This window comes from Corythoichthys intestinalis, chromosome 16 (genome assembly GCF_030265065.1).
Source record: "Corythoichthys intestinalis isolate RoL2023-P3 chromosome 16, ASM3026506v1, whole genome shotgun sequence".
NCBI lineage: Eukaryota > Metazoa > Chordata > Actinopteri > Syngnathiformes > Syngnathidae > Corythoichthys > Corythoichthys intestinalis.
Window position 1 is genome coordinate 30,064,303 of NC_080410.1, and position 16,024 is coordinate 30,080,326.

The window sequence follows — 16,024 nt, forward strand, 5'->3', positions numbered from 1 at the left end:
TAGACATCAGTTAATGATTCGAAGCTAAAAATGATAGACATTTCGAATAATGAATACGATTATTTACCTTCTTTTTATGGCTAGGCTGAAACAAAAACGGTTGCGCGACGTCTGTAAACGGGGGTTTCCAGGGTAAAACGGACAAATTAAAAATCGTTTGGGGGGCTTCATGCGCCATGAATCTGTTATGGCAGCATATAGACATATTGTTCTATTAAACACAACATTTGTTTTGGATTAAAATACAGCAGTTTCTTTTAAAGAGGAGTGCAAGAGCAGAAACTGCTTTTTCAGTCTTGTCTGTTTTCCGCCATATGCAAATTACTTTTTCAATGCAGGCCCCAGCGTAAACTTACATTTTAATGTTCACCCGTAAGTATGTATTTAAGTTCATTTTACATTTAATGTATTCTTTTCAAATACAATACAGTACTGTAATTCCCATCAATTCCTTACGGGTTTGTGACAGTTTTATCCGGCAGGAGGCGGTCAAGTGCACAACACAAAGAAAAAAAAAAAAATAGAAGAAGAGTTCAGTTGCGAGCCCAGACCGTGAGGCGGACTGAATTTGTTAGCATTTTGGGTTTCAAAACATCTTTTGTGAATTTGTTTTGGCCCACCGTCGCCATGGAAGTTCCGGGACCCGACAGCGACTGGAGAAGTCCTCAGTTCAGACAGAAAGTCGTCGCTCAAATGTGAGAGTTGCCCTTGCTTAGTCCCTTTTTACTTTAACTTAGCTTAGCTTAGCTGGCTTTGATTATTTTTACAGTATGGTCATAACCAGGGGTGTGACAAAATATAGAAATGGTGATATAACGTGATACTTTGTTTCCCAAAAGGTTATCAATATGCTCCTGCAAGAGTCGAGATATAATTTTAAAAAGTTGTCAATCCATCTAGAATGGGAACGTTTGTTCATTCGAAACCAGAGCATTCACAGTCATTCTGCCAGATTTTCAGGGCATTTATAGGTCACTTGCTGTTCATTTTAGAGCATTTCCAGGTCATTTCCTGTTGACTTTGAGTCACTGCCTATTAACTCATTCACTCCCAGCCATTTTCACTGGAGCAAGGCCCTTCGCTCCCGGCCATTTTACTGGATTTTGACTGATTTTGCAAGGCCCACAAAAAATTCTGTTCTATTGCTATATAAACATGGAACCCACCAAAAGAAAGATTAGACTCTCTTCTTTCAGCAGAAAAAAAAGTAAGTTCATATCTTTTTCCATTCTTTAGAAATCAGCATTAGAAAATAGCTTAGTTTGAGCAATTTTCCAATTTCTGATGAAAAAACGGAGAAAATGAGCTTTTTGTAAACGCAAAAATTTCAAACATAACTTTGACTTTAACACGGCTATTTTTTGCTTCAGTGACATCCCAAACATCTGAATAATGTTTTCCTTTTACAAAATAACATGAACAACCAGCCAAATAGAGCTTTTGATAGCAAAGTAACAATTTATTCACACTTACCTAACTGAGAGATGACGTTTGGTGGCTGCGACAGCGGTTAAACTTTTCCCTCATTGCCGACTGTCTCCTACAGATGGATTTTTTTTTTTAGTCTTTTTTTTGTGGTGACAACTGTCTCGTTCGCCTGGGGAACTTATGTTCCTGGGGGGGAACTGGTTTGGCCATGCGCGTTTCAATGCAGGACACTCGAGCGTGCGGTGGACCTGAGCAGCAAGCTGCGGAGGGGCTCTGCTAACTTCCCTAATAAAGTTGTACTGTTTGAATTGGGTTGTGGGTTCTTAACAAATGCGCTACTGCCCTCCAGTGGCCAGTTTTATTGCTTTAAAATTGGTTTTGAGGCTTGTTTTTTGTTTCGGAGATAGATCGGAAGCTCTTGATGCTTCTTGTATTAAAAAAACGCAAAAGACGTATAAATACGTAATTGGGACAGTTAAGCATGTAAAAATAGAATGTATTCATACGTTTCTGGGAGCAAATGAGTTAATTTGGGTAATTCCCAGGTCACTTCCTGTTCTGTAACACAAAATGAACAGTAAGTGACCCATAAAATACCCCCAAATCAACAGGAAGTAACTGAAAATCTGCAGGTAAATGACCTAAATGGCCCCAGATTACCTCATTGCCTGGCATTGGCTGCTACTGATGGCCATAGACGTTTAATCCATTTGAAGTGGGAGGGATGGCAGCACTCCCACTTCAAATGGATTGAACGTCTTCTAGTGATTAACTCATTCCAATTCACAATAGAAGCTTGTTTTTCTGTTTGTTAGTTGTTTGTAGAATATCCTAGAATGATTTCCTGACCGATGTATCGATAATCGTTGTATCGCCATATCGTCACATCATCGTTATCTTGAGCTTTGTATCGCAAACCGTATCATATGGTGAGGTACCAAAAGGTTCCCACTCCTAGTCATAACATGTGTTCTCTGATGTCATTGTTGTTAATAGTGTTATATAATTTATTTAGTGCTGAGTTTACTGTGAGCACTAAAATGATCACTTAAAATACACAATCAAAAATTCACAATTCTTTTTATTATACACAAATGAATTTTGATGTGAAACAGTAATGTAGCCAATCAGGAAGCGACATTCTTCAAGTATAAACGGGCTAAGATTTAAGGCAATTCTTACGTGTGTCACAACAGATGGATATACGTTGGTTTGCAAATGGATTGAACATTTCTGGTTTTGAATTTGGAAATGATACTACCTACTCGAACAAAGTGGGTTATGATCTACTAATACTTGAGCGATTAAGTTTCAGCTATATAAAATATATGTCACAAATCGAGAGCTTTGAATTAAGTCAATTTGATAAATGCAAAACAACAAAAATTCCCCGACTCCTCGATTAAAAAAAGATTAATACTCTTTGTTCGATAGAAAACAACGGTACAGTTATCTTTTAAAATAATGATCTGAAATTAATTGAATATTTAAATACTGATATTCCTGGAAATATATATTGTGTGGCACAACAGGAAGGTTCGGTTTCATGTCATGTGTAAGGTGCTTTTTTTCTGAGCGTTGGTAAGAATACCATCATTGTGTTTACAGAAAGAATATGAAATGATGATGCCATTGACAATGTTAATGAAAATGTGGCTGTGTCGTTTTTGCAGCGATGAGGCCATGAGAAAGGCGGGAACTGTACAAAACAAAACCAGCACGGAAATGGAGAACCAAGTTTACGTCAAAGCCAAGACTAGAGTGAGTCACAACCCGAGCGCAATTGGGCCTCAGCCCCCAGACTGAATTTTTAGATTGTAAATTGATGGTTATTTGACCTAGTAACACCAACTGTTGTGTTTTTTCAGGATGAGTATCTATCACTTGTTGCCAGGCTCATCATCCACTACCGCGACATCCGTAAGCGAGCGCCCGTCAGTTCTCTTGCCCATTCCGGCATCCCTTTAACAGTTGCCTTGTTTGTCTCCCTCCGACAGACAAGAAGAACATGGGAGGTCCGGGTAAGTGAGGCGCGTGTGCGCAGGCCATCTTGAGCGGCATATGTAATGCTGTGCGCTGTCCCCGCTAGATCCCATCAATGCCCTGACTAACCTGACGGGCGTCGGAGGGGGCCCGGGCGCCATCGGCATGGGGCCCCGCCCCGCCGGTGCGCCCTTGGGGGGAATGGGGGCCATGCCGCAAATGCAGATAGGCCAGCACGCCATGCCGGGGGTGTCTGGGAACCCGCAACCCCGTGAGTGTGTTTCCTAACCTTGACACTGAGCAGGACAAGGCAGTTAAATCAAGGACTGTCCTGCATAGATCTGAACATACACTCACCGGCCACTTTATTAGGTACACCTGTCCAACTGCTCGTTAACACTTAATTTCTAATCAGCCAATCACATGGCGGCAACTCAGTGCATTTAGACATGTAGACATGGTTTAAGACAATCTCCTGCAGTTCAAACCGAGCATCAGTATGGGGAAGAAAGGTGATTTGAGTGACTTTGAAGGTGGCATGGTTGTTTGTGCCAGAAGGGCTGGTCTGAGTATTTCAGAAACTGCTGATCTACTGGGATTTTCACGCACAACCAGCTCTAGGGTTTACAGAGAATGGTCCGAAAAAGAAAAAATATCCAGTGAGCGGCAGTTCTGTGGGCGGAAATGCCTTGTTGATGCCAGAGGTCAGAGGAAAATTGCCAGACTGGTTCGAGCTGATAGAAAGGCAACAGTGACTCAAATAACCACCCGTTACAACCAAGGTAGGCAGAAGAGCATCTCTGAACGCACAGTACGTCGAACTTTGAGGCAGATGGGCTACAGCAGCAGAAGACCACTCCGGGTGCCACTCCTTTCAGCTAAGAACAGGAAACTGAGGCTACAATTTGCACAAGCTCATCGAAATTGGACAATAGAAGATTGCAAAAACGTTGCCTGGTCTCATGAGTCTCGATTTCTGCTGCAACATTCGGATGGTAGGGTCAGAATTTGGTGTCAACAACATGAAAGCATGGATCCATCATGCCTTGTATCAACGGTTCAGGCTGGTGGTGTAATGGTGTGGGGAATATTTTCTTGGCACTCTTTGGGCCCCTTGGTACCAATTGAGCATCGCTGGAACGCCACAGCCTACCTGAGTATTGTTGCTGACCATGTCCATCCCTTTATGACCACAATGTACCCAATACCAACTTCTGATGGCTACTTTCAGCAGGATAATGCGCCATGTCATAAAGCTGGAATCATCTCAGACTGGTTTCTTGAACACGACAATGAGTTCACTGTACTCAAATGGCCTCCACAGTCACCAGATCTCAATCCAATAGAGCATCTTTGGGATGTGGTGGAACGGGAGATTCGCATCATGGATGTGCAGCCAACAAATCTGCACCAACTGTGTGATGCCATCATGTCAATATGGACCAAACTCTCTGAGGAATGCTTCCAGCCCTGTGTTGAATCTATGCCACGAAGAATTGAGGCAGTTCTGAAGGCAAAAGGGGGTCCAACCCGTTACAAGCATGGTGTACCTAATAAAGTGGCCGGTGAGTGGGCACTCTATTAATTCATTAACTGCCATTTATGACAGAAGACTTCCAATCCATTTTAACTAGGAGACCTCCCAGTCAAAATGGATTGAACGACTATCAACGTCATTGAAAGCTAAAGTATTAACTTTAAGTATTAACCTTTGCTAACATGTACCCCACTGTAAAAGTTGTAAAAGACCCTTGTCCATGACGGACTGTTACTGCCTGTCCAAATTGATTGGCTGCTCACTGGATGCTCTTGACTGCTTAACTACTGCTGAAATGAATGTGTGGTTGGATGTCTATGGAGCTTTCAGCGGAAACTTTTGTCCAACGGAGTTGCAATTTTTAACCTGGCAAAGCTAATAGTGCGAACCGGCTAACATGACAAACCCGAGCAATACACATCCCCTCATCCCCTTTCCTGTTACTGATCCTCAGTGGGAGGTCCGGCTCAGTTGTCCATGCAGCAGCAACAACAGCAGAACTTGCAGTTCCAGCAGTTTCAGGCTCAGCAGCAGCAGTTCCAGGTTCAGCAGCAATTGAGAGTCCAGCAACAGCAGATGCACCAGCAGCAGCAGAACCAACAGCAGCAAAATCAGGTAAGAACGCAAACGTGAGTGGTTAGTGGCGCAGCAATTAAGCCGCTGCCACTACCTATGTACGTAGATGCATCAGTCCCGCATGCAGCAGCAGCAACAGATGGTGCAGTTGCAGCTGCAGCAGCAGCAGCAGCACGTGCAGGCGCAGTCCATCCAGCACATGGTCCAGCAGCAGCAGGCGCAGCCGGGCCCCATGCAGCCGCTCCTTCAGCAGCAACAGGCCACCATGGTGCCGCAGTCTCTGGCAGGACAGATGGCACCCGCGCAACACGTCCCCATAAACTCGCTCAATCAACAGCAGCAGCAGCAGCTCAAGATGCAGCAAGCTTTACAGGTCAGAATGCGATCCACCTTATCACCCACCTCTCCCCAACGCCACTAAGTACCGTATTTTTCGAACTATAAATCACACGTTTTTTCATAGTTTGGCATGCGTCTTATACGGTAGTTTAAAAATATGCCAAGGTGCCATCTGTGAGAGAATTTTATTCATGCTTAAAACACAACCATTATACATCATATTTTGTATGCTTTTGTAATGCTTGCATGAGAACATTGTAGCATTAATCTGTTGAGTGTGCCTTCTCATGGCCTTGACTACAGACTAGACTGTATCACTATATGCCCAAATATGGACTGTTATGTTCCTATGTTTTTCAATATGCCCTGATTGAATACAAAGGAGGACTGTGGTTTCTTATCATCTTTCTAGCTGGGACCGGTGTTCAAGGTCTCAGCTCAAAGATGTTTTTGTATGGACAAATACCCAGGTTTGTGAGATGATGAGTTTTGTTTCTGAGTAAGTTTCGTTTCACAGTGGGCTTCGGCACCGCCCTTTCAACAGTATAAATGTCTAGCCTCTATTGTACTTCTTCGTACTTTCTGGGTGATCACAGCTCCTTGCTGGGTCACATCATTTTGTACCCGAGAGCTCTTGCTTATAAAGTCTATAAAAAGAAAAAGAAAAGCAATCCATGGTTGGGGTCGTATTCATTTCTGTAATTGAGCTATCGAGGTAACACTTGTCTTGGAGTTCAAATTTGGGCTTCCCTGACACCATCAGGATGTAACTTGTGGTTTCTTCTCCTTTTGCATCTGTCGTGACAATTCCCACATGGCGCCGCCATTGGTGTATGTGTGCACAGGCCCGAGTGGCGCTGCAGCAGCAACAACAGCAACAGGCAGCGGCTGTCCAGGCGCAGATGGTCGCCCCGTCAGGGCAGGTGAGTACAGGCGTTGCATGACAATGAATGACGAACCCCCTCCGTCAATCATATGTCCCCTCCCGTTCAGTTGGTACGTCCCAACATGCAGCTCTCGACCCGGCTGCCCCGACCCCCCTTGGCTCCTTCCATTCCGCCCCCCAACGTCGCCGCCGCTGTGACTCAGCAGGTATGACCTCTAACATGTGACCCCGCAGAGCCCATCAGTCATCTATACGCTTGTCGTCGTCCTCGCCCATACAGGTTCAGACTCCCCAGTCCATGCCGCCACCACCCCAGCCCTCTCCTCAGCCGCCCAGCTCGCAGCCCAACTCTGTTAGGTATGTTTGTGTATCCTCGTGTCTCCGCGTCCTGTTTCCTTCCACGGTCTCATCATATGCCACTCCTCGTGCGAAGCTCGGGTCCCACGCCGTCTCCGGGCGGGTTCCAGCCCAGCCCTTCACCCCAGCCCTCGCAAAGTCCGTCGACCGCCAGGACACCCCAGAACTATGGCGTCCCCTCTCCTGGAGCGCTCAGCACTCCAGGTACACACACGCACATAAGCTGCATATGACCAATCATGAGATTTCTCTCACCCTCAAAACAGGAAACCCAAACTCTGTGATGAGTCCTGCGGGTGCGGCGTCGCAAGAGGACCAGCAGTACATGGAGAAACTCAAACAACTTTCCAAGTACATCGAGCCACTCCGACGTATGATCAACAAGATTGACAAAAACGAAGGTGGGGGTGCGCCCTGTGGTCCTTAATCCTTTATGGTGCGAAAAAACAGCAGCCTTAAATTACCCCATAAAAACCCTGCGTCCACATAAGTGGACACAGTATAGACCCTACTCACATGACGTCACAACCATGCCCCCGCGCTATATTGTCCGTCAACTCTTCACTGTTGATGCATTACCGCTACGTAAATTCCTCCTATTATGGCATGTTTTTCTGCTCGTTAACATTAATAATCAAAATGGTGAAGGCGTGTGTGGCGGTCGGTTGCAATAACAGAGAAGATAGACGGAGAAGACGGAGAGACTTGAAGTTCTACCGGATTCCGAGAGACCAGGAGAGGAGAGCGAGATGGGCTGCTGCAATTCGACGAGAAAACTGGGCTCCAAACGATTACCACAGATTATGTAGTAGTCATTTTATATCTGGTAAGATGCATTTAATATATATTTAGAGGGTTTTGGGCTGACAACCACAATTAAGATCATTGCTAGGCTAATCGCCAACAACATACACTCAGACGTTGTGAATGAACTACCTGAAAATATATAATTATAAGGGGATAATAAGACAGTTGTCATACAATTAATTTACAATTTCACTATTGAGGTCAAAAGCCAAAAAATAAATTCAACTAGGGACAATCTGGAGTAGTGCTATTGCACTTCATATTTATTACATATTATATATGTATGTAGTGTAGGGCTGCAGCTATCGAATATTTTAGTAATCGAGTAATCGACTGAAAATTCTATCGATTAATCGAGTAATCGGATAAAACAAATATATTTTTAGGTGAAGAGCAATTATAAATATACATGAGAAAACAAGACATTTCATCTAATTTTGAACCATTTTCAGTCAATCAATGTCTTTATTTTCGATGTATATTGTTGAAAACAGCCAACAATTGCATCTCAGATGGAACTAGAACTAAAAAAAAAGAAGAAAAAAAAAGACTAATTCACTGCTTTCACTCAAAAAACTTTAGATCTTATTACAAAAAAAATTATATATATCTTACCTAAAAATGCCGTTATGCTTGATAACACACATCACTTAAAAGTTTGGATTTTTTCCCACGTCTTTCAATTGAATTTCTCTTTGTGTCAAGCCATTTTTAAGTTCTAGTTAAGTTTTAAGTTAGTCTAAACTGCAAGTCCTGATAGGATTTTGAGTTTTTGCAGTTTTCAAAATAAATGTGTGATACAGGCTGTATTGGAGCACATTAGCACCAGTGCTACTTGGTGTTTTATCCAGCAATGACTACTGAGCTAAAATTGATAGTTAGCATGATTAAGTTTTTTTTTACACCCTCATCACTCCACAATGCTATGTTATGTTAAAGCCTGTATGTAAGACACGTTAGCCAAGCATCGACAGTGGTCATAATTAATAGAAACCTAGCCCTCCGCAGGGCTAACGTTACTTCAGAACAGTAACGTTAATCTTATTTATTAGCGCTTAGCGCTCTTTATTAGCGCTTAGCGCTGTACTGCTTTAAGATGGCGGCTGTTCACTAAAGCTGCCCAGATGCGGCAGAGTCTGTCATTTAGCATCTAGTTCAACATACATGTGATCTCTATGAGACGCATGAGACGCTACCTGTACCAACGTAGCATCGTGCGGGCTAGTATTTAGCAACGTCGGCGTCGTTTGTGGCGGCTGTCGGCTGCAGTAAGTTCCCCCCCCCTTCTTCCTCTCCGCACGTGACAGCGCGTTGTCCCGCATTAAAAGTGGTCTGAGCAAAACGTGATGCTTAGAGCTGTCAAAATAAACGATTACTCGAGGTGAATAAAATTACTCGGATCAGTTTTTAAACTCGAGTTACTCGAGTTGCTCGAGTACTCGTTTCAGCTCTAATGTAGTGAGAGTGTTATCGCTAAACCATATAAACATTAAAAGCCCTAGCTCCATTGTCAAATGACATGAAATACATTAGACTTGACAGTGGATGTTAGCAAGAACAAAAGATTTTGAATTGAAAATTTCGTAACTCACCTTCCCGAGCACAAGATAGATTCCTGCCGAATTTTCGTGGACGAGGACCTGTTTCACCCAACCAGCAATGAAGTATTTATAAGCCTCCAAGCTCTTCAAAGTTTTTCAAACTTTCGCTGATTTTGTGTGGACAAGATAGTTGTAAATATCAGGGTAGCAGATGTCAGGCAGAGACAGCGAAGGCAGCGGGTCGAAAAACATAGATTTAGGCATCAAATATGGATCTGGTGAATGGATAAACTGAAGCTTTTCACATAACGCCTTTTATGCAACGCATCCAATGAGTTTACAGCGTCAGATAACACCGGGGCTTCCATGAATTGCTCCATAAATTGCACGACTAATTGAAACCATTGAGAATAGGGCTAAAAGATGCCGGACAATATGGCGGCCGGATACAGCGACACGTCATTTTGTGACGTAGGTGAGTAGGGTCTATAGACCCCAGTCACCAACGTGTATTGTGCCGCCATATTGTCCGTCATTGTGTGTCTGTATTGTCATTGATCGTAGTTTCTAAAGGTGGATTCACTTGCAAATTATGGAAGCCCCGGTGCTTTCAGACGCCGTAAACTCATTGGATGAGTTGCATAAAAGCCGTTATTTGGAAAAGCTTCGGTCGATCCAGTCGCCAGATCCATATTTGATGCCCAAACCGATGTTTCCTCTCGTCTGGTCCCGTCCCGTGCGTCAGAGCTCGTCCCGAGACGACAAAATTTCCAATCATACTCCAGTTTATGTCACGATGAGGAGTCGGGTACATTTGGTCAGCTGAGCATCACCGTTGTCACGATTGTACAATGAAACTTGATCGACAACGGGCCGGTGTGTGCCGAAAAATAGCTGCCCCGCATGAAATGTCCCTCCTGAAGGGAGCGCTTATTTATAGCGCTTTATTGATGTGAAAACATCAAATGTTTTCATGGATGCATTACAGTAATGGATTTACGACTGTAAGATCAGTTTTAAATAATTAAATTACACAAACTATTATTACTGTATTTTATTAACAAACCGTGGACTGGGCCACATAACCATCTTTGAACAGAAATGTATTAGTCTACAGGTTTTCACGACCATATCCCAATGACAATAACACAGGTATGACATTTATTAGTTCAAGCTGAGTAAAATGATACATATTCACGGTACAAGAAAGTCGTTTCTGTGTGGGCGCTCCCGTCAGGGGGGGACATTTCACACAGGGCGGCTATTTTTCGGCAAAACACCTGTTGTTGGGCTCACCTTCTTGCTGTGCGACCGTGGCGACGAGCTTCGTAGTCTCCGTCTGATGATGTCTGCGATCGTGTTGGCATCATATTGATGTTTTCGCCGCTGTCTAACGGCTGTCAACACAAACGCATCATGGACCGAGATAAACAAACCGTACTGCTTTCGAGATTTGCCCTTTTAACAATGGGCACACAGCAACTACTAAAATCCCCGTTTATCTTCTCTGTTACTGCAACCAACCGCCATACATGCCTTCACCATTTTGATTAATCAATGTTAACGATTGTCAGGAAGGTTTTTGGTTTTGTTTACTAGGCAGTGATTCCTTAGACAAGCAGAAAAAGACGCAGTAATAGGAGGAATGTACGTAGCGGTAATATGTAAACACGATGAGCTGACTGACAATATGGCGGCACCAGTCAGGGGGGCGGAGTTGTGACGTCACGTGATTGGGGTCTATTCACTAGTGATGTCCCAACCGCATATTTTGCACCCGAGTTCCGGCTAGAAATTCTAGCCACTTTCACCCCTGCCAAAATGCAATGTCCATACATGTGGACCAATTGGATTAGATGTCTAGTTCCATCACTGGAAACCAATAAATGCCCTATAAACCTGCTAATGGACTTGTTGTGATTGAGCCATGACTCGTCTGTGCTGTTGTCAGAGCGAAAGAAGGACCTCAGCAAGATGAAGAGTCTTCTCAACATCCTTACTGACCCCAATACCAGGTGACCCTCACCACACTCTGCAACAATCTACTTCACTGAGGTGACATCACCATGGTTATTGCTAGTTCATGGTACTGTGGCAGCAAAGAGATGTTACAGTGGGGCAAATAAGTATTTAGTCAACCACCAACTGTGCAAGTTCTCCTACTTGAAAAGATTATAGAGGCCTGTAATTGTCAACATGGGTAAACCTTACCATGAGAGAAAGAATTTGGGGGGAAAAAAACAGAAAATCACATTGTTTGATTTTTAAAGAATTTATTTCCAAATTAGAGTGGAAAATAAGTATTTGGTCACCTACAAACAAGCAAGATTTCTGGCTGTCAAAGATGTCTAACTTCTTCTAAAAAGGATCCACTCGTTACCTGTATTAATGGCTCCTGTTTTAAGTCATTATCGGTATAAAAGACACCTGTCCACAACATCGGTCAGTTACACTCCAAACTCCACTGTGGCCAAGACCAAAGAGCTGTTGAAGGACACCAGAGACAAAATTGGAGACCTGCACCAGGCTGGGAAGACTGAATCTGCAATAGGTAAAACGCTTGGTGTCAAGAAATCAACTGTGTAAGCAATTATTAGAAAATGGAAGACATACAAGACCACTGATAATCTCCCTCGATCTGGGGCTCCATGCAAGATCTCACCCCGTGGCGTCAAAATGATAACAAGAACGGTGAGCAAAAATCCCAGAACCACACGGGGGGACCTAGTGAATGACCTACAGAAAGCTGGGACCACAGTAACAAAGGCTACTATCAGTAACACAATGCGCCGCCAAGGACTCAAATCCTGTACTGCCAGACGTGTCCCCCTGCTGAAGCCAGTACACGTCCACGTCCGTCTCCGCTTCGCGAGAGAGCATTTGGATGATCCAGAAGAGGACTGAAAGAAACCAAAAGAGAACTTTTTGGTAGAAACACAGGTTCTCGTGTTTGGAGGAGAAAGAATACTGAATTGCATTCGAAGAACACCATACCCACTGAGAAGCATGGGGGTGGAAACATTATGCTTTGGGGCTTTTTTTCTGCAAAGGGACCAGGACGACTGATCTGTGTAAAGGAAAGAATGAATGGGGCCATGTATTGAGAGATTTTGAGTGAAAATCCCCTTCCATCAGCAAGGGCATTGAAGATGAGATGTGGCTGGGTCTTTCAGCATGACAATTATACCAAACACACAGCCAGGGCAAGAAAGGAGTGGCTTCCTAAGAAGCATTTCAAGGTCCTGTAGTGGCCTAGCCTGTCTACAGATCTCAACCCCAGAGAAAATCTGTGGATGGAGTTGAAAGTCCGTGTTGCCCAACGACAGCTCCATAACATCACTGCTCTAGAGGAGATCTGCATGGAGGAATGGGCCAAAACACCAGCAACGGTCTGTGAAAAGCTTGTGAAGAGTTACAATGTTTGGCCTCTGTTATTGCCAACAAAGGGTACATGACAAAGTATTGAGATGAACTTTTGGTATTGACCAAATACTTATTTTCCACCAAGATTTGCAAATAAATTCTTTAAAAATCAAACAATGTGATTTTCTGTTTTTTTTCCCCCACATTCTGTCTCTCATGGTTGAGGTTTACCTATGTTGACAATAACAGTTCTCTCTAATATTTTCAAGTGGGAGAACTTGCACAATTAGTGTTCGACTAAATACTTATTTGCCCCACTGTATATATCGGGCTAAATGTCTGATGACATTTTGCGACAGAACTATTTAATACAACACTTTACATAGAAATAGAGTGGAATAGAGTGCCTTTATTGTCGTTACACAAAGTGTCATGAGATTCAAAGCTGCCCCATAGAGTGCACATACACTTACGCATAGAATGGACTGATAAATATATGCAATCTCCAATATGCAAAATAGTATATATATATTTACACAACACAAGATAAAACTATAACTTACCTAATTTTGGACCAATTGTTTGGACCAATTGTTAGGGTACCAGGTGGTCACAATCGTAGTTCAGTTTTTGATTTTTTTTTTTGTTTGTTTGTTTGTTTTACTGCATATTTAAAAATACTGTGGTTCCTCTACTTACGAAATTAGTTCTAGAAGTAGTTTCTTAACTTGCATTTTCCATGTAAATACCTTAATCCGCTCCAAGCCCCTCAAAATTCAGACATAAATATTTTATAATGCATAAAAATTAAGGGTGTAACGGTACATGTATTTGTATTGAACTGTTTTGGTGCGTGGTCCGCGGTTTGAAACGGACGCGTACCGAACGAGTTTCTGACATGATGTAAAGTGCTGTCAAATTTAGCGCGTTAACGAGCGGTAATTAATTTTTTGAATTAATCGCGTTAAAATATTTGACACATTTAACGCAAGCGCGGAAGGCCCGCTCATGCATCCCATAATCCCGCTGTTACGTCCTACGGACGGCTCGCTAAGGGTGTAACATAAAATGAGCCACGCACACAAGTTGCAAGTGGACACAAATTTATCCACACAAGTCGAACTCGCAATAAACAAAATATACAAAATGCGGAAGAAGCTGGCTTTTGAAGTTGGCACCCTTCCTCGGGTGGCCCATCAGCGGCGACGTTGTCTGTCCGTCCGGCGTCAATCAGAGTAAGTCACGTTGGGAGGGAGGGCAGCCAGCTGACGGATGCAACGATCAGCTGACTGACAGTCTAAAAAAAGATAACAATTAAACGACCAGGGCCGTCGCACCACTCAGAAGTGCAGTGAGCAGCGTGGGTTATGGTTAAATGTAAACATGGAAGAAAATCAGCTTGGCCCTCTGGGTGGGGAATTCAAATTAAAAAAGAATATAGATGGAACAACTCTCAGAAAATGTAAATAAGTTGGTTTGCCTGAGCGACTGGCTAGAGGATGAGTAGGGAAGAGGGCCACATTTATGTGTACACTACACACACTTTGCACACATAAATAATACTGTTTTTGTTACTGTTCTAAGGCTCTGTTGTGTGTTAGTTTTTGCAGAGAAAAAGAAAATGTCTTCAACAGAAAGAATGTTAATGTTAATGCCATCCTGTGGATTTATTGTTAGAATCAACAAATACAGTACTTATGTACAGTATGTTAAATGTAGATATCCATCTTGTGTCTTATCTTTCCATTCCAAAAATAATTTACAGAAAAATATGGCATATTTTAGAGATGGTTTGAATTGCGTTTATTACGATTAATTAATTTTAAAGCTGTGATTAACGCAATTAAAAACTTTAATCGTTTGACAGCCCTAATAACCCTTACTTTTCGAGGCTGTGGTCATAAAGTTAATATGAGAAACTTGAAACTGTTCAGTGTTGCAACTGTTCAATTTTGCACATCAGATATTTTTTTAAAGAAAAAGTCTTAGCCAAAGTTATTTATTTTTATTTTGTATTTCAAAATATCTACATTTCAGAATATTGTATTTATTATTTTTGAGCAGAATTCTAGCTTTGTATAGGCTAATGTTCCTATTGTTGAAAGCACAAAAGTGTGTAATAAACAACTAGCACATTTATATTTTGCATTTTGTTTTCTTACTGTACTGAAAATGAACCGAACCGTGACCTCAAAACCGAGGTATGTACCGAAACGAGATTTTTGTGTACTGTTACACTCCTAATAAAAATGCATCAAAACAAAGACATGTTACAATTAGATTATTGCACAATAAACATAAAATCTGAGTTGTGCATAATGTGAAAAAAAACAAGAATAAAGAATAAAAGTTATTACACTTATTAAGGCTTTCGGAACACGAGGAGTGAATGAAAAGGACGGTGGGATACACACATACACATACAGTAGAGGTGCCTCTTAGCCAACTGAATGCAAGGCAATAAACTATTAAACTCCCTCTTTGAACCATGCATTTTATGGTCCAGTAATCGCAATGGAGATAAACAGCTATTTTTTGTTACTGTGACAACGATCCTTTAAGTATGGTGACTTTCAGGTGCCCTCTGAAGACGCTGCAGAAGTGCGAGATTGCGCTGGAGAAGCTGAAGAATGACATGGCTGTGGTAAGACACCCCCCCCCCCCCCGTTACTTCTCTTCCCAACAACAACAACAAAAAAAAAAAACATGTTGTCAACAAGCCAATGTGTTCGGCCAGCCAACCCCGCCGCCGCCCCCCCTGGCCACCAAGCAGCATTTGTGTCAGCCTCTGTTGGACACGGTCATGGCCAACCTCCGCTCGCCCGTCTTTAACCACTCGCTTCACCGCACCTTTGCCCCTGCCATGGCTGCCATTCACGGCCCCCCCATCACGTAAGTTCTTTTAACTCATTCAGCAAGTGGTCGTCACAACAAAATCGGCGACACCCACCCTTCACTCGTGCCTCGCAGCGGCCCGTCGGTATCATCGCGCAAGAGGAAGCAGGACGAGGACGAGCGGCAGACGGTCCCCAACATTCTGCAGGGGGAGGTGGCCCGCCTGGACGTCAAGTTCTTGGTTCAGCTGGACCCCGCCCACTGCAGCAACAACGGAGCCGTGCACCTTGTGTGCAAACTAGGTGAGGAACAAGGACGTTCCCACGTTTTTCTCATTGGCCATCATTGACGGCGATAGATCCATTTGAACTG

The 16,024-nt window shown here is 43.1% G+C and overlaps 1 protein-coding gene across 1 annotated transcript in view; it reads left to right on the plus strand.

Annotated features, from left to right (window-relative positions):
- The window catches only part of med15 (mediator complex subunit 15), a 19,073-nt gene continuing 3,049 nt past the window's right edge, over nt 1-16,024 (plus strand). Inside the window, exons 1-17 of the mRNA XM_057817708.1 lie at nt 1-372; nt 470-695; nt 3,102-3,189; nt 3,297-3,348; nt 3,426-3,449; nt 3,518-3,682; nt 5,403-5,563; nt 5,631-5,897; nt 6,709-6,786; nt 6,857-6,955; nt 7,030-7,106; nt 7,183-7,310; nt 7,373-7,507; nt 11,406-11,469; nt 15,395-15,461; nt 15,555-15,709; nt 15,788-15,954. Of these exons, the coding sequence (XP_057673691.1) occupies nt 363-372; nt 470-695; nt 3,102-3,189; nt 3,297-3,348; nt 3,426-3,449; nt 3,518-3,682; nt 5,403-5,563; nt 5,631-5,897; nt 6,709-6,786; nt 6,857-6,955; nt 7,030-7,106; nt 7,183-7,310; nt 7,373-7,507; nt 11,406-11,469; nt 15,395-15,461; nt 15,555-15,709; nt 15,788-15,954 (1,963 nt within the window). The 5' untranslated portion in view covers nt 1-362. The remainder of the gene's footprint in view (nt 373-469; nt 696-3,101; nt 3,190-3,296; nt 3,349-3,425; nt 3,450-3,517; nt 3,683-5,402; nt 5,564-5,630; nt 5,898-6,708; nt 6,787-6,856; nt 6,956-7,029; nt 7,107-7,182; nt 7,311-7,372; nt 7,508-11,405; nt 11,470-15,394; nt 15,462-15,554; nt 15,710-15,787; nt 15,955-16,024) is intronic.